This window comes from Cetorhinus maximus, chromosome 20, assembly GCF_964194155.1.
Source record: "Cetorhinus maximus chromosome 20, sCetMax3.hap1.1, whole genome shotgun sequence".
Taxonomy (NCBI): domain Eukaryota; kingdom Metazoa; phylum Chordata; class Chondrichthyes; order Lamniformes; family Cetorhinidae; genus Cetorhinus; species Cetorhinus maximus.
Genome location: NC_135898.1, coordinates 25126880 through 25145604, shown reverse-complemented (window position 1 = coordinate 25145604; position 18725 = coordinate 25126880). Strand labels below are relative to the sequence as shown.

The window sequence follows — 18725 nt, the reverse complement described above, 5'->3', positions numbered from 1 at the left end:
ATATATGGAGTTTCCAATACATGCAAATGCACCACATTGCGAGCCCAACTGCCAATATTAAACTGGTTGTCAGTGTAATTGGGCGTAGGTACTCTTGCGGTTGTCCCGATGACTGCAAAATGAAAAGCTTCGACAAAATGTCTTTTTTCAGCAATACTCAGGTTCTGTACTCCCAAATGACAATTTGTTTTCCATTTATCAGTGGCTGTATTTACTGAATTGTACAAACAGGAAAACTGATTTTTATCCAAAGGGTTCTCGGTACTGGAGAATAATGAGAGAGCCTAGCTCTAAATTTATTTTCTGTTAAATATAAATGATGTGGCTGGGCTGAAGATCTTGAATCTGGGTCTTCCTGCTAAACTAGTTTGATTACAGAGCAAAAACAGAATTACCTGGAAAAACTCAGCAGGTCTGGCAGCATCGGCGGAGAAGAAATCAGTTAACGTTTCGAGCCTTCATGGCCCTTCGGCAGAACTGAAGCATAGTTAGAAGAAGGGAGAAATATAAATTGGTTTAAGGTGGGTGGGGGGGGGGTGGAGAGACACATTGAGGGTGTGGTGATTGTGGAGATGAGCAGATAATCAAAAGATGTCACAGACAAAAGGGTCAAAGAGGTGTCGAAGGTGGTGACATTTGTCTGAGAAAAGTGCTAATTAAGAATGGAAGACAGGATATTCAAAGTACAGCTCTAGTGGGGGTGGGGTGGAAAGACTAACGAGGTTTTAGTTTAGATTTAAAAATAATGGAAATAGGTGGGGAAAGAAGAATCTATATAAATTATTGAAAAAAAAGGTGGGGGGGGGAAAGAAACGGGGTGGGGATGGGGGGAGGGGGAGTTTAAGATCTAAAGTTGTTGAATTCAATATTCAGCCCAGAAGGCTGTAAAGTGCCTAGTCGGAAGATGAGGTGCTGTTCCTCCAGTTTGCGTTGGGCTTCACTGGAACAATGCAGCAAGCCAAGGACAGACATGTGGGCAAGAGAACAGGGTGGAGTGTTAAAATGGCAAGCGACAGGGAGGTTTGGGTCTTTCTTGCGGACAGACCACAGGTGTTCCGCAAAACGGTTGCCCAGTTTGCGTTTGGTCTCTCCAATGTAGAGGAGACCGCATTGGGAGCAACGAATGCAGTAGACTAAGTTAGGGGAAATGCAAGTGAAATGCTGCTTCACTTGAAAGGGGTGTTTGGGCCCTTGGACGGTGAGGAGAGAGGAAGTGAAGGGGCAGGTGTTGCATCTTCTGCGTGGGCATGGGGAGGTGCCATAAGTGGGGGTTGAGGAGTAGGGGGTGATGGAGGAGTGGACCAGGGTGTCCCGGAGGGAACGATCCCTACGGAATGCCGTCAGGGGGGGTGAAGGGAAGATGTGTTTGGTGGTGGCATCATGCTGGAGTTGGCGGAAATGGCGGAGGATGATCCTTTGAATGCGGAGGCTGGTGGGGTGATAAGTGAGGACAAGGGGGACCCTATCATGTTTCTGGGAAAGAGGAGAAGGCGTGAGGGAGGATGCGCGGGATATGGGCCGGACACGGTTGAGGGCCCTGTCAACGACCGTGGATGGAAAACCTCGGTTAAGGAAGAAGGAGGACATGTCAGAGGAGCTGTTTTTGAAGGTAGCGTCATCAGAACAGATGCGACGGAGGCGAAGGAACTGAGAGAATGGGATGGAGTCTTTACAAGAAGCGGGGTGTGAGGAGCTGTAGTCGAGGTAGCTGTGGGAGTCGGTAGGCTTGTAATGGATATTGGTGGACAGTCTATCATCAGAAATTGAGACAGAGAGGTCAAGGAAGGGAAGAGAAGTGTCAGAGATGGACCATGTGAAGATGATGGAGGGGTGGAGATTGGAAGCAAAATTAATAAATTTTTCCAGGTCCCGACGGGAGCATGAAGCAGCACCGAAGTAATCATCGATGTACCGGAGAAAGAGTTGTGGGAGGGGGCCGGAGTAGGACTGGAACAAGGAATGTTCCACATACCCCATAAAGAGACAGGCATAGCTGGGGCCCATGCGGGTACCCATAGCCACACCTTTTATTTGGAGGAAGTGAGAGGAGTTAAAGGAGAAATTGTTCAGTGTGAGAACAAGTTCATTACAGAGCCTGTCCTTGCATATTCTGTGATAATTCCATTGTAACTCAGGAGGGGACCTGACTTCAAACTAGCCGACAGCTTATTATCAAAAGCTATTGGGAATGCATGCTCATGGCTGGGGAGCCTGCTGCCATTTTGAAGTCTTAACCCCGCTCTTAGGAATGGAAATGCTGCTTTAACGTGAATGAGAGGAGGTAGGGAAAACCAATTTTGAGGCATCCTTCTGATCAGTAGCACTGTGAATCATAGCATGTTATGACGCAGCAGGATGCTATTATCCGCCCCCCCCCCCCCCCCCCCCCCACCCGTGCCTGTGCTAGCTCTTGGAAAGACTCGTGGGCGTCCGTCCTCATCCTCGTATACCTGCTCAACCCCCCTTCAAAATTATTCATCAAATCAGCTTTCACCACCTTTTTCAGGTAGAGAGTTCCAGATGCCGACAACTTTCTTGAGTGAAAAAACTATCATCTCCTCTCTGTATGTGTTTGATGATGAATTTGAATCCTGACCTCTATTGACCCGCTCGCCATAGGGAATAGTTTTTCTCTATCAGAAGCCCTTAACCTTCTCTGTTCCAAGGAGAACCGTTCTAACTTTTCCGATCTCTCCTTGTAACTGAAGTTCCTCATCCCTGGGGGACATCCTGGTAAACCTCCTCTGTACCCTTTCTAAGGCCTTGACGTATTTCCTTAAGTGCGGGGGCTTGTAATAGCCCACAATACTCCCTCTGAGGCTGAACCAGTTGTGAAGTTTAGTATATTGAGAAAGCTTTTATATTGAGAAAGCACTAAGACCATCACTTGGGGAAGACTATGTGGCCATCTGGGACTGGGACTGCTTTTTTTTGATACATATTAATGACTTGGGTCATAAAAAAGGGCACCATTAAAAATCTGCAGATAGCACATGACTTGGAAGTGTGGACTGAATAGGATATGTTTTTCTAAATTTATTCATGGGATGGGGGCATTGCTGGCATTTATTGCCCATCCCTAATTGCCCTTGAGAATTGAGTGGCTTGCTAGGCCATTTCAGACAGCTTTTAAGAGCCAACCACATTGTTGTGGGTCTAGAGTTACATGTAGGCCCAGACCAGATAAGGATGCAGATTTCCCTTCCCCTAAAGGACATTAGTAAACCAGGTGGGTTTTTATAATAATCAATAATTAGACCTTTAATTCCAGATTTTTATTGAATTCAAATTTCTGCCATGGTGGGATTTGAACCCAGGTCCCCGGAGCATTACCCTGGGTTGCCAGTGGCAATACCACTACGTCACCATCTCCCCCTGTGATAGACCTCAAGAGGGCATGAGCAGATGAAATTTAAGTGCAGAGGAATGCTAAGTGGCATATTTTTCTAGCTTTACAAGACTAATAACTGGAATGGGAGGGTTGTCTTATGAGGAAAGGTTGGACAGGCTAGCCTTGTATCCGCTGGAGTTTAGGAGAGTAAGAGGCGACTTGATTGAAACATATAAGATCCTGAGGGGACTTGGCAAGGTGGATGTGGAAAGGACGTTTACTCTTGTGGGTGAATCTAGAACTAGAGGTCACTGTTTAAAATTAAGAGTCACCCACTTAGTTCAGAGATGAGGAAAAATGTTTTCTCTCAGAGGAACATGAGTCTTTGGTACTCTCCTCCTCAAAAGGTGGTGGAAGCAGAGCCTTTGAATGTTTTTAAGGCAGAGATAGATAGAGTCTTGATAAGCAAGGGGGTGAGAGGTTATCGGAGGTAGGCAAGAATGTGGAGTTGAGGTTAAAATCAGATCAGCCATGATCTTATTGAATGGGGGAGCAGGCTCGAAGGGCCAAGTGGCCTACTCCTGCTCCTAATTCGTATGTTTGTATGTATATTTTGGTAGGAAGAATGAGGAGAGGCAATTTAAAATAGACAGTACAATTCCAATGCGGGCTTTATAAACAGATGCATAGAGTGCAAGAGCAAGGAAATTACAAAACACTGGTTCGTCCTCAACTAGAGTATTGTGTCCAGTTCTGAGCACCACACTTTAGGAAGGATGTGAAGGCTTTAGTGAAGATGCAGAAAATATTTAGAAGAATAATTCCAGCCCAAAGAACATCCATTAACCACTACTCTCTGTTTCCTGTTACTCAGCAAATTCTGTATCCATGTTGCTACTGTCCCTTTTATTCCATGAGCTATAACTTTGCTCACACGTCTGCTATGCGACACTGTCTCAAATGCCTTTTGGAAGTCCATGTACATCACATCAACAGCATTGCCTTCATCAACCTTCTCTGATACACCTTGGGAAAAACTCCAGCAAGTTAGTTAAACACGATTTTCTCTTAAGAAATCCATGCTGGTTCTCCTTAATTAACTCGCATTTGTCCATGTGACTATTAATTCTATCTTGAATTATTGTTTCTGGATGTTTCCACACCACCAAAAATAAACTGACTGGTCTGTAGTTGCTGTGCTTATCCTTACACCCTTTTTTGAAGGTGTAATGTTTGCAATTGTCCAGTCCTCTGGCACCATCTCTGAGCCTAAGGAAGACTGAAATTTCCAGCCAGTGCCTTTGCAATTTCCACTCCCACTTTCTTCTGTATCCTTGGATGCATCTCATCCAGTCCTGGTGCCTTGTTAACTTTTAATAGTCTATCCAATGCCACCTCCTTATCAATTTTAAACACTTCCAGTGACTGAATTTCCTCCTCCTTCACCGTGGCTTGGGTAGCATTTTCTTACTTCGTAAAGACAGATCAAGGTATTAATTTAATACCTCAGCTGTGCCCCCTGTCTCCATGTGTGAATCCCCTTTTTAGTCCCTACTCGGCCTTACTCCTCCTTTTACTACCCTTTTATTATTATATGCCCATAGAAGACTTTGGGATTCCCTTTTATGTTAGCTGCCAGTCTCTTTTCATACTCTCCCTTTGCTTCTCTTATTTGCTTCTTCACCTACCTTCTGAAGCTTCTGTTTTCTGCTTGGTTCTCAATTGTATTTTTTACCTGACACCTGACATAAGCACACCTTTTCTTCTTTATTTTAATTTCTACCTCCATTGTCATCCAGGGAGCTCTGGATTTGTTTGCCCTACCTTTCCCTTTTGAGGGAATATACCTTGACCGGGCCCAAACCATCTCTTCTTTGAAGATAGCCCATTGTTCAGCCACCATTTTTCCTGCTAACCTTTGACTCCAATTTATTCAGCCTAGATCCACAGTGCCTCCTTTCTCGTTGGACTCGCTAAATTGATCTTGCAGAGAGCCAGTGCAGACTCGATGTACTGAATAACCTCCTTCTGTGCTACAGCCATGCTATAATTCCATGGGCAGTATGTTTTGCTCATCGGGTGGATGCTGCCTGACCCAAACGAGCATACAATGACGCGGGATGACATCGGGCGAGCGACGACGCCCTTGCGCGGTATTTCGGTTGGTTGGCAGGCAGGCGAGTTGGCCAGGTGGCTTTTGGATCTTTTGCGGGCAGGATGAGGTTTCGAACAGTGATTTAAAAATTTTACAAACTAATTTCTAACATGTCCCAGCTCACATGACAGAGTCACATGAGGGGACATGTTCACAACATTTTTCAGTTCTTTATTTTTTACTTTAAAATCTTCAGCTCCCTGAGGCAGCTCTGTGGCTCAGGGTGCTTTTACTGCGCGCACCCGGGTGCATACGCGAACTTCCGCGCTAGCCCTCCTCCTGGCAACGCTCAGCATTGCAGCACGCAATTCTGGCCAGCCAGTGTGAAATCGCGGTCGGGGCCCAATCGCGGGCGGCAGCCTGTTTCATGCCGCTCCCACTCGCCCCCGCCGAACCCATCTGACGACCGGAAAATCCTGGCTCGCGTGTGGGTTGTATTCTAGAAATTCGCACACAACTCACTCCTAAACCAGAAAAGTGCCAATCTGAAAATTCCTGTGAGCAGAACTAGAACTGTGAGCAGTTCTAGGTGTTATATCTTCGGAAGGATATGGAGGGAATGCAGTGTATGTTTCCCGGAATGATACCTGACCCCAAGTATTAAATTACAGAGCGAGACTACAGGAATTAGAGCTGTATTCCCTGGAATTCAGCAGGTTAAGGGCTGATTTGATCAAAATTCAAGCTATTTAGAAGAGATGGGGTAGATAGGGAGAAACTATTTCCACGACTTGGGGAGTCTAGGGCTAGGGGGCATAGTCTGAAAATTAGAGCTTTGAGGAGTGAAATTCGGAAACACTTCAACACAGTGAAGCAATCCATGTTCAAACGCAGCAAGACCTGGACAATATCCAGGGTTGGGCTGCCAAGTGGAAAGTAACATTCGCACCACACAAGTGCCAGGCAATGACCATCTCCAACAAGAGAGAATCTAACCATCGCCCCTTGACGTTCAATGGCATTACCATCGCTGGATGCCTCACTATCAACATCCTGGGGATGTTGACCAGAAACTGAACTGGACTAGCCATATAAATATTGTGGGCTACAAGAGTGGGTCAGAGGCTAGGAATTCTGTAACGAGTAACTCATCTCCTGACTCCCCAAAGCCTGTCCACCATCTGCAAGGCACAAGTCAGGAGTGTGATGGGATACTCCCCACTTGCCTGGATGAGTGCAGCTCAATTCAAGAAGCTTGACACCATCCAGGACAGAGCAGCCCACTTGATTGGCACCTCATCCACAAACATTCACTCCCTCCACCATCAACGCACAGTGACAGCAGTGTATACCATCTACAGGATGCACTTTAGGTATTCACCAAGGCTCCTTCGACAGCATCTTCCAAACTCACGACCACTACCATCTAGAAGGACAATAGCAGCAGATAGATGGGAACACTACTATCTGGAAGGTCGCCTCCAAGTCACTCACCATCCTGACGTGGAAATATATCACTGTTCCTTCACTGTTGCTGGGTCAAAATTCTGGAACTCCCTCCCTAACAGTGCAGTGGGTGTACCTACACCACATGGTCTGCAGCGGTTCAAGGAAACAGCTCACCACCACGTAAACGAGGGCAATTTGAGATGGGCAATAAAGCCCACATCCCCTGAATGAATTTTGAAAAAACACAAAGGGTGGTGGGAGTTTGGAATTATCGCCCACAAACAGCAATTGATGCTAGAGAGCGATTTTCATTTTCCTCAGGCATTAAGAGTTATGGGGAAAAGTTGGGTGTATGGAATTAGATCGCAGGTCAACCATGATCTGGCTGAATGGTGGAATAGGCTTGAAGGACTGAATGGCCTCTTCCCGTTCCTGTGAGTTACATTTTCTATGAAAGGGTGATGGAACTAGATTCAATAACAACTTTCAAAGGGGATTGGATAAGTACTTGAAGAGGACTTTTTGCAGGGTTATGGGGTAAGAGCAAGAGGATTGGGACGAATTGGATGGAGCCAGCAGAGGGGGTAATGAGCTGAATGGCCTCTTCTGTGCATTGACAGGAGTTCCCCTGCTCCCTGCGCATGCGTCACCATCGTCCTTTGGAGACTCGGGAAACGGTTGGCTGCTGATTGGCCGAGAGCTTGCATTACTTCACTGCGACTGGCCAATCATAAACCCCCTTCGTGACGTCAGGCAGTTGTCCGTGCTGCCAAGCATGGACGCGCGGGGCGGACGGACAGCCGGCTTGACCAACGAGCGGCAGGGAGGCGACGGTGAGGGGGCGGGGCGCTATCCGAATAAGCCAATGGGGAGCGGAGGCGGGACGAGCGCCCTGTTTTTAAACAGTCAGGCGGGTCAGGTGATGGGACGAGTGATAGGCAGCGGAAGAGACCAATAGGGATGGAGAAGAGGCGGGCAGGCAGGCGGCGCGGCCAATGGGCTGCCGTGGGGGCGGGTCAGGGGGCAGGTCAGGCCGAGTGGCAGCGACGGCGGTTTGTGTTTGTGATCGGGGTGAGAGAGAAAGAGAGACCAGCTCCGGGGACAGCAGCCAGAGAGTAGCCCAGGGAATTATTGTCCCCTCTCTGTCCGGGCTTCAGAAACACAGTCTGCCCCCCGGTTTCGGTACCTGCACCATGCCCGGGGCTCAACACATCGAGCTCCTCATCCAGGCCGCACAGTATCTGGAGCGAAGAGAGAGAGGTAAATATACCCGGGCAGAGGGGGTAAATATACCCGGGCAGAGGGGGTAAATATACCCGGGCAGAGGGGGTAAATATACCCGGGCAGAGGGGGTAAATATACCCGGGGAGAGGGGGTAAATATACCCGGGGAGAGAGGATAAATATACCCGGGCAGAGAGGGTAAATATACCCGGGCAGAGAGGGTAAATATACCCGGGCAGAGAGGGTAAATATACCCGGGGAGAGGGGGTAAATATACCCGGGCAGAGAGGGTAAATATACCCGGGCAGAGAGGGTAAATATACCCGGGGAGAGGGGGTAAATATACCCGGGGAGAGAGGATAAATATACCCGGGCAGAGAGGGTAAATATACCCGGGCAGAGAGGGTAAATATACCCGGGGAGAGGGGGTAAATATACCCGGGCAGAGAGGGTAAATATACCCGGGCAGAGAGGGTAAATATACCCGGGGAGAGAGGGTAAATATACCCGGGGAGAGAGAGTAAATATACCCGGGCAGAGGGGGTAAATATACCCGGGCAGAGGGGGTAAATATACCCGGGGAGAGGGGGTAAATATACCCGGGCAGAGGGGGTAAATATACCCGGGGAGAGAGGGTAAATATACCCGGGGAGAGAGGGTAAATATACCCGGAGAGAGGGGGTAAATATACCCGGGCAGAGGGGGTAAATATACCCGGGGAGAGAGGGTAAATATACCCGGGCAGAGGGGGTAAATATACCCGGGGAGAGGGGGGAAATATACCCGGGGAGAGAGAGTAAATATACCCGGGCAGAGGGGGTAAATATACCCGGGCAGAAGGGGTAAATATACCCGGGCAGAGGGGGTAAATATACCCGGGCAGAGGGGGTAAATATACCCGGGCAGAGGGGGTAAATATACCCGGGCAGAGGGGGTAAATATACCCGGGCAGAGGGGGTAAATATACCCGGGCAGAGGGGGTAAATATACCCGGGCAGAGGGGGTAAATATACCCGGGTGAGGGGGTAAATATACCAGGGCAGAGGGGGTAAATATACCCAGGGAGAGGGGGTAAATATACCCGGGCAGAGGGGGTAAATATACCCGGGCAGAGGGGGTAAATATACCCGGGCAGAGGGGGTAAATATACCCGGGCAGAGGGGGTAAATATACCCGGGCAGAGGGGGTAAATATACCCGGGCAGAGAGGGGATAATATACCCGGGCAGAGAGGGGATAATATACCCGGGCAGAGAGGGGATAATATACCCGGGCAGAGAGGGGATAATATACCCGGGCAGAGAGGGGATAATATACCCGGGCAGAGAGGAGATAATATACCCGGGCAGAGAGGGGATAATATACCCGGGCAGAGGGGGGATAATATACCCGGGAAGAGGGGGTGAATGTGCCCGGGCAGAGGGGGTGAATGTGCCCGGGCAGAGGGGGTAAATGTGCCCGGGAGGGACGGGGGCGGGTAAATGTGCCCAGGGGGGAAGGGGGGAGGGTAAATGTGCCCAGGGGGGGGAAGGGGGGAGGGTAAATGTGCCCAGGGGGGAAGGGGGGAGGGTAAATGTGCCCAGGGGGGAAGGGGGGAGGGTAAATGTGCCCAGGGGGGAAGGGGGGAGGGTAAATGTGCCCAGGGGGGAAGGGGGGAGGGTAAATGTGCCCAGGGGGCAAGGGGGGAGGTGGTAAATGTGCCCGGGGGGAAGGGGGGAGGGTAAATGTGCCCAGGGGGGAAGGGGGGAGGGTAAATGTGCCCAGGGGGGAAGGGGGGAGGGTAAATGTGCCCAGGGGTGAAGGGGGGAGGGTAAATGTGCCCAGGGGGGAAGGGGGGAGGGTAAATGTGCCCAGGGGGGAAGGGTAAATGTGCCCAGGGGGGAAGGGGGGAGGGTAAATGTGCCCAGGGGGGAAGGGGGGAGGGTAAATGTGCCCAGGGGGGAAGGGGGGAGGGTAAATGTGCCCAGGGGGGAAGGGGGGAGGGTAAATGTGCCCAGGGGGGAAGGGGGGAGGGTAAATGTGCCCAGGGGGGAAGGGGGAGGGTAAATGTGCCCAGGGGGGAAGGGGGGAGGGTAAATGTGCCCAGGGGGGAAGGGGGGAGGGTAAATGTGCCCAGGGGGGAAGGGGGGAGGGTAAATGTGCCCAGGGGGGAAGGGGGGAGGGTAAATGTGCCCAGGGGGGAAGGGGGGAGGGTAAATGTGCCCAGGGGGGAAGGGGGGAGGGTAAATGTGCCCAGGGGGGAAGGGGGGAGGGTAAATGTGCCCAGGGGGGAAGGGGGTAGGGTAAATGTGCCCAGGGGGGAAGGGGGGGGGGTAAATGTGCCCAGGGGGGAAGGGGGAAGGGTAAATGTGCCCAGGGGGGAAGGGGGAAGGGTAAATGTGCCCAGGGGGGAAGGGGGGAGGGTAAATGTGCCCAGGGGGGAAGGGGGGAGGGTAAATGTGCCCAGGGGGGAAGGGGGGAGGGTAAATGTGCCCAGGGGGGAAGGGGGGAGGGTAAATGTGCCCGGGAGGGAGGGGAGGTAAATGTGCCCAGGAGGGAGGGGTGGTAAATGTGCCCGGGAGGGGAGGGGGGCATAAATGTGCCCGGGAGGGGAGTGGGGGGTAAATGTTCCCGGGAGGGGAGGGGAGGGGGGGGGGGGTGGTAAATGTTCCCGGGAGGGGGGGCATAAATGTGCCCGGGGGTGGGGGGAGGTGGTAAATGTGCCCGGGAGGGAAGGGGGGTGGGGGTAAATGTGCCCGGGAGGGGAGGGAAGGGGGGGTAAATGTGCCCGGGAGGGAAGGAGGGGGTAAATGTGCCGGGGAGGGGAGGGGGGTGCTGAATGTGCCCGGGAGGGGAGGGGGTGGGGGTGAATGTGCCCGGGAGGGGAGAGGGCGGGGGTGAATGTGCCCGGGAGGGGAGGGGGCGGGGGTGAATGTGCCCGGGAGGGGAGGGGGCGGGGGTGAATGTGCCCGGGAGGGGAGGGGGTGGGGGTGAATGTGCCCGGGAGGGGAGGGGGTGGGGGTGAATGTGCCCGGGAAGGGAGAGGAGGGGGGCAGTACATGTGCCCCGGAGGGGTGGGGAGTGTCACACAGTGGCTACATATGCCCGAGGAGGGGCGGTGGGGTTAGATATACCCAGTGTGGGCGGGTGTCTAAATACGCCGGGGGAGGGCGGCCTAAATACGACTGGTATCTACATATGCTTGGGGAGGAGGGGGTGGAGGGGAGGTCGATATGCCCAGGGATGGGGGTTAAATAATCCCGGGGATGGGGGGAGGTAAATAATCCCGGGGATGTGGGGAGGTAAATAATCCCGGGGATGGGGTGAGGTAAATAATCTTGGGGATGGGGGGAGGAAAATACGACGGAGGATTGGTGGGGGGTAAATGCGCCTGGGGATTGAGGGGGGTAAATACGCCTGGGGATTGAGGGGGAGTAAATACGCCCAGGGATTGAGAGGGGGTAAATACATCCGGGGATGGGGAGGGTAAATATGCCCGGGAATGGGGGGCTTAGATATACCCAGGGAGGGGTGTACTAAATATATCCGGGGAGATGGGATAAAGATGCCCGGAGAGAGGGAGGCAGGGTGAGAGGCAAAGAGGTAAATATAACCCAGAGAGAGAGGAATAAATATGACCCGGGTTGGGAGGGGGGGGGGGGGGGGGGGGGGGGGTGGCGAGGAGGAGGAGGAGGAAAGAGAGAGATAAATATAAATTTAAATTTAACCTGGGTAGAGGGAAAGAGATAAATAAAACCTGAGTAGAGAGGGAGGTAAATATAACCTGGGGAGAGAGAGAGAAAGGTAAATATAACCTGGGGAGAGAGAGGGGGGGTTAAATATAACCTGGGGAGAGAGGAGTAAATATAACCTAGAGAGAGAGAGAGGTAAATATAACCTGGGTGTAGAGAGAGAGAGAGAGGTAAATATAACCTGGGTAGAGAGAGAGAGAGGTAAGTATAACCTGGGTAGAGAGAGGTAAGTATAACCTGGGTAGAGAGAGAGAGAGAGGTAAATATAACCTGGGTAGAGAGAGAGAGAGAGAGAGATAAATATAACCTTGTGGAGGGGAGGAGAGCGAGAGAGAAATAGATAATCTGGGTAGAGAGAGAGAGAGAGGGGGGTAAATATAACCTGGGTAGAGAGAGAAAGGGGTAAATATAACCTGGGTGTAGAGAGAGAGGGGTAAGTATAACCTGGGTAGAGAGAGAGGGGTAAATATAACCTGGGTAGAGAGAGAGAGGTAAATATAACATGGGGAGAGAGAGAGCGGGGGAGTAAATATAACCAGGGGGGAAGAGAGAGAGAGAGAGATAAATATAACCTTGTGGAGGGGAGGAGAGCGAGAGAGAGATAGATAATCTGGGTAGAGAGAGAGAGAGAGAGAGGGGTAAATATAACCTGGGTAGAAAGAGAGAGGGGTAAATATAACCTGGGTGTAGAGAGAGAGGGGTAAATATAACCTGGGTAGAGAGAGAGAGGTAAATATAACATGGGGAGAGAGAGAGAGCGGGGGAGTAAATATAACCGGGGGGAAGAGAGAGAGAGAGAGAGATAAATATAACCTTGTGGAGGGGAGGAGAGCGAGAGAGAGATAGATAATCTGGGTAGAGAGAGAGAGAGGGGTAAATATAACCTGGGTAGAAAGAGAGAGGGGTAAATATAACCTGGGTGTAGAGAGAGAGGGGTAAGTATAACCTGGGTAGAGAGAGAGGGGTAAATATAACCTGGGTAGAGAGAGAGAGGTAAATATAACCTGGGGGAGAGAGAGAGAAATATAACATCGGGAAGAGAGAAGGGGGTGTAAATATAATCCGCCATGGGGAGAGAGAGGGGTAAATATGACCTGGGGGGTGGGGGGAGAAGAGAGGGTGGTGGTAAATATAACTTGGGCAGAGAGAGAGAGGTAGATTTAACCTGGGTAGAGAGAGAGGTAAATATACCCTGGGGGGAGAGAGAGATAAATAAATATAAACTGGGCAGAGAGAGACGTAAATGTAACCTGGGGTGGGGAGAGAGAGACAGAGAGAGTAACCTGGGGTGGGGGGGAAGCTAAAGAGAGGCAGGGGCTAAATATGCCCTGGTAGTGGGGTGTAAACAAACTGGGGTGGTGGGGATTTGTGGGAGAGGGGTAAATAAACTCCAGGGGGGTAAACAAAGCTGGGAGTAAATCACCTGGTGAGGCTAAAGAACCCCGGCTGGGGTGGAGTGGGAAGGTGAATAGTGCTGGGGGCGGGCTAAATGATCCCAGGGAGAGGTGAGCAGCTAACAGCCCGGGGGAGAAGGTGTGGGAAGGGGCTCAGCAATCCGGAGCAGCTTGTGTGTGGAGTAAACAATTCCAGGGATGCATGGCTTTGTAATCCCTGCAGTGGGGAGGTGGTAAATAATCTTGAGCGGCATGGGTTGATGAGGTCTCTGTGTTCACTCACACTGACAGTCTCTCTGTCTGTCTTTATCTCCCCGACCCCCAGAGGCTGAGCATGGTTATGCATCCCTGCCCCCACACCGGAGCGAGGAGACCGGTAGCAAAAGGAAAAAGAAAAGCAAGAAGAGAGCGGGGAGCAGGTAAACGTGGTGGGGTGTGCACTGGGGTAATGTCCATCCTCTCTCTTCCCCACCCATCGCTTTGTCTCCCCCCAACTCCCCTCTCCCCAGGACCAATGACAAAACCCTCCTCCCTCCTGAATCCCAGACTAACCCACCCCGAGACTCTCTTCAGCAACCCACCTGCCCCTAGCCTTACCCTCCTAGGGTACCAGATTACCCCCATTCCCTCAAACTCCATAATATCTCGCCTCTGTGTCTCTCCCCCACCCACTTGTCCCCAACATCCCATGATAACCTGACCTCAGAAACTCCTCAAGGATCCACAATTTCATCGCGATTTTTAAAAGAAATGTAATTCATTTTCCCCTCCCGCCAGTATCGTGGGATTCACATCATCCTCTCGCACTGTTGTGAGGATTAAATTGTCTCACTGTCCTGCAGAATCAGGCTGATATAATAACAAGGCTGTCACTCAGGGGTTAACGCTTATGTTGAGCTTGCTGTATAGCAAGATGCTTGAGTTGGACCCAGTTTGGCCCTGCCACTGTTTAGGGATTAAATTCATAGTTTATTTTCCTTCTCCCCAGTGCTGGGCCAGAGGGTGATCCTGGACTGGGCATTGGGGTGAGGAATCGCCCTTCAGACTGATATCAGCATCAGTGTGTTTAAAAGCAAGATAAATGTAAAGAATATGTATATGGATGAGGACTTGAGCAAAATGGTAGATTTTAGGAAACTGGTATGTTTAAAAATTACATCTTCGTTACTTTGTTTGATCTTTATGCAGCTCTTGCGTTTTTTAACATTTAAATTGAACTCCATTCATTCACTTTCTCTTCAGATGTTGTCGGCGTGCTTATTGCAGTTTAGATTCAATATGATATCGAGTCTGAGGCCCTGAGCCCTTTCCAAGATAAAACTGACTTTTTACTTTCCTTGCTCTTTGATCTTTGGGAACCTGCCAATCTTAAAAAGAGAAAAAAGCTGAATTAACATTCACTCCTGTCTTTGAAAGGACCAATTTTGAATATGAATGGATTTAGTCTGCCACTATTTACATGTTCACAACTTCATTTTTATTGCACGAAACACCATACTAGTAATCTGACTGGTTTGGCATTTAAAGGCTCTTTCACTTCCGGTTGCCTGATTTAAAAAAACAAGTACTGGGCATGACAGCAACCCAAGCTGTCAGCAACCCAGCTTACTCTTGCCAAACTTCGATTGTAGATTGAAGGATGAGTCATGAGTTGAATGGTAGGATTTGTTATTTTTGGGTGTATGTTCAGAGCTCAGATTCATTTCGACTTTATGTTTAAGGGGTAAAGCACTTAATGCACTTCAGTCCCACGCTTCTGATCTACGGGCACCTGGTGCGGAGGGGGGCCGGGAAGGAGGAGGACCTCCTCGTGAACCTGCTCCTGGGCCTGGCCAAGTTAGCCACTAACAGGTCCAGGCAGCGGGTGATCGAGGGGGTTGGCCCACCCGACTGTTTGCCCCTCTTCTGCGGCTACATTCGCGGCTGGGTGTCCCTGGAGAGGGAGCACACGGTGTCTGCAGGCATCGTCGAGGCCTTCTATGCCCGGTGGGCACTGCGGGGGCTGGGGTGCTTTATCGACCCTCTTAATCACATTTTGATTTGATGTTTGTAAGTTTTCTTTAAACTTTGTCTTTGGTTTTACAGCTAACCTAACTTAGGGGCTGTGTTTACTTTATCCCTCATTTTGTTAATTTAGTTTAATTGTTTGACTCTGAAAGAGTTAAGGGGTAAAGCAAAGCTTTCTTTTTAAGACTGAAATGCAATTTGCCTCCTCTGTTTTTCACTCAATCCGTGAACAGACTCTGGGAGCAAATATGATTCTCCACAACTCCCTCTCTGAGGAAAGATCAGCTGTTGATTCTGGAGCATCACTTGTGGTGGGAGGGACACAATGGGAGAGACCTTTGTTTTCCTCCTTGTGAGAAGACCTTTGTTTTCCTCCTTGTGAGAAAACACAAACTCATCCATAAGCAGGGCTGACGTTCGGAACTTCGGAGGAGGGAAGCACATGAAGGGGCGAAGGTGTGTGGGGAACAGTCCATGGCAACCAACTGGAGACATGTGTATCTTCAAGTGTATTTTAATTTTGGAACTGTCTGGTGGCACCTACACAAGTGAAAATCACCACCTTTTTGAGACAAGTAATAATTGCCTCAGCAGCTGCAAGTCCCAACCCACTCGTTCCATCTTTGGTTTTAGTTTGACCGCACTTGTTGCCGACCATTTGAGTTGGCCTGTTGTCTGATCCTCCGCATCTTTTAATGCTCTCTGCCCCTATTTGTGTCTTGCCGCCACTTTTGTGCATGCATGCACCCACATTTGCTTTGTCTCAATAAAACTGTTTGCCTTAATGCTGAGGCTGTAGAATTTGCAAAACTGGATGGGCCTGCGAGTTGTGAAGAGCATGCAAAGTGGCTTCAGGGGGATTTAGACTGGTGAAGTGAGTGGGCAGGGACTTGGCGAATGGAATACAATGTGGAAAAATGTGAAGTTATCCACTTTGGTAGGAAAACCAGAAATGTAGAGTATTTCTTAAATGCCGAGAGATTGGGAAATGTTGATGTCCAAAGGGATCTGGGTGTTCTTGTTGATGAGTCACTGAAAGCTAACATGCAGGCGCAGCGAGCAATTTGGAAGGCTAATGGTATGTTGGCATTTATTGTAAGAGGATTTGAGTGCAGGAGTAAGGAAGTCTTGCTGCAATTGTATACTGCCTTTGTGAGACTACACCTCGAATATTGTGTACAGTTTTGGTCCCCTTACATGAGGAAGGATATGCTTGCAATAGAGGGAGTGCAACAAGGGTTTAGCAGACTGTTTCCTGGGATGGCAAGATTGTCCTATCAGGAAAGATTGAGGAGATTGGGCCTGCATTCTCTAGAGTTTTGAAGAATGAGAGGTGACCTCGTTGAAGTGTACCGAATTCTTAGGGCTCAACAGGGTGGGTGTGGGAAGAATGTTTTTCTTGGCTGAATGGGGGGAGGGGGTGGAGTCTAGAACCAGGGAACACAGTCTCAGAATAAGAGGTCGGGCATTTAGGACTAAGATGGGGAGGAATTTCTTCACTCAGAGGGTGGTGAACCTTTGGAATTCTCTACCCCAGAGGGCTGTGGAGGCTCAGTCATTGAGCATGTTCAAGACAGAAATCGATAGATTTCTAGATGTTAAAAGATATTAAGGGATATAGGGATAGTGCAGGAAAATGGCGTTGAGGTAGTAGATCAATGGCGGAGCAGGTTGGCTGATTGTCCGCCTGCTGCTCCTATTTCCTACGACCCTGTTTAGCTGATTGTGAGGGGATATACTGACTTTTTTTTTAAAGTTCCTCATCTGGCAGGAGGGTTGGTTTATTTTGATGGCCTTGGCAACTCATCAACCAAGCAAATGGTTCAACACGCGAATACAATAAATAGCAGCAGGAGTAGGTCATTCGGCCCCGTGGCCCTGCTCAGCCATTCAATACAATCGTGCCTGATCTGATTGTGGCCTCAACTCCACTTTCCTGCCTGCTCCCTGTAACCTCTGACTCCATTATGGATCAAATATCTATCCAGCTCAGCCTTGGATATATTCAGTGACCCAGCCTCCACTGCTCTCTAGGGAGGAGAGTTCCACAGGCTAACGACCCTTAGAGAAAAAAATTCTCGGTCTTAAGTGGGAGACCCCTAATTTTTAAACTGTGTCTCCTAGTTCTAGACTCTCCAACAAGAGGAAACCCCAGTCAAGTCCCCTCAGGAATTTTATATTTCAATAAGATCATCTCTTGTGGTGGAAGCAGAGTCTTTGAATATTTTTAAGGCAGAGGTGGATAGATTCCTGGTAAGCAAGGGGGTGATAGGTTATCGGGGATAGGTGCAATGCAGATTTCAGGTTACTATCAGATCAGCCATGATCTTATTAAATGGTGGAGCAGGTTCGAGGGGCTGAATGGCCTACTCCTGCTCCTTGTTCATATGTTCATTCTTCTAAACTCCAGTGGGTATAGGCCCAACCTGCTCATAACCTTTCCTTGTAAGATAACCCCTTTATCCCAGGAATCAGTTGAGTGAATCTTCTCTGAACTGCCTCTAATGCAATTATGTCCTTCCTTAAGTAAGGAGACCAAAACTGTACACCACTCCAGATGCAGTTCAGATTTAGTGGCTGGGTTCTGCACACTGTAGGATAAGTTTAAATGATTGTTTTTACACTGGTATGGATTGCTGGCATATAGTGAATGCACATTAAAGGTTTATTGCCAGCAAATTGATGGGGCGACTATATAAAACATCCAAATGTTTAAGGAACTGTTTGCTTTGCAACTGGAAGGGAAGGAGTGTTAAAATGCAACTGATTCCTTTGCTATTTAAAGTTGATTTTAAACCAGTTTCCTCTCACTCCCATGGAGAAGGCAGCATTCCCTGGCATCACAGGCAAATTCCTCACACATGAAAAGAAGTGTGTTAAATGCTGAAACTCAAACATTGAGCAACCAGATAGCAGAGCTTAACTATAACCTGTGAACCACAAAATAGCTTCTGGTTGTGACTTCAAAGCAGCAAATTTCAGCTTGAAGTGGGTCCTGTGATTTGTGGTATAATGTTTTGCAGACATTTTGTCATTAGTATCGTTTAGCGTTTTGTTTTGTGAATCCAATTCTAATGTGAAGACATCAGTTTTCACAAGCAAAATTTCAAATTCTTGGATTTTATTCAGGACAAATGGTACTTTGCTCTAATAGTGATGCAAGGGTAAAAGAAAAGAGAGCATCTTTAAACCTGTTTGTTTTGTAGTAGCCTATTTTAAAGTGTAGTCGATCACAGGCTGAATGGATTATAATCCCTGTCTTAATTCTTTTTCCCAGGTCAACACACAATGAAATGGAAAAAAACAGGTAGGCTGATTGAAGGCTATTGGATGAGTCGGAATGTTAATGTGTTACTGTATTGTTAGTTAAATACTCTATAATATACACTTTCACACTGACCTCCTGATCATCGACTGGAGATTAGTTCTCGATGAATGTTTGCTTCAAGAGCTTAATTATGTGTCATTTCCAGCAGTTATATTGTAAACTGCCTGT

General features: G+C 49.1%; 1 protein-coding gene across 2 annotated transcripts in view; it reads left to right on the top strand.

Moving 5' to 3' along the window:
- The first annotated feature begins 7908 nt into the window (after positions 1–7908).
- mxd1 (MAX dimerization protein 1) overlaps positions 7909–18725 on the top strand; it is a 40258-nt gene continuing 29441 nt past the window's right edge. For both annotated transcript variants that reach the window (XM_078565799.1, XM_078565798.1), the window contains exons 1-3: positions 7909–8135; positions 13548–13641; positions 18507–18536. In XM_078565799.1, coding sequence (XP_078421925.1) covers positions 8069–8135; positions 13548–13641; positions 18507–18536 — 191 coding nt within the window. In that variant the 5' untranslated portion in view covers positions 7909–8068. The remainder of the gene's footprint in view (positions 8136–13547; positions 13642–18506; positions 18537–18725) is intronic.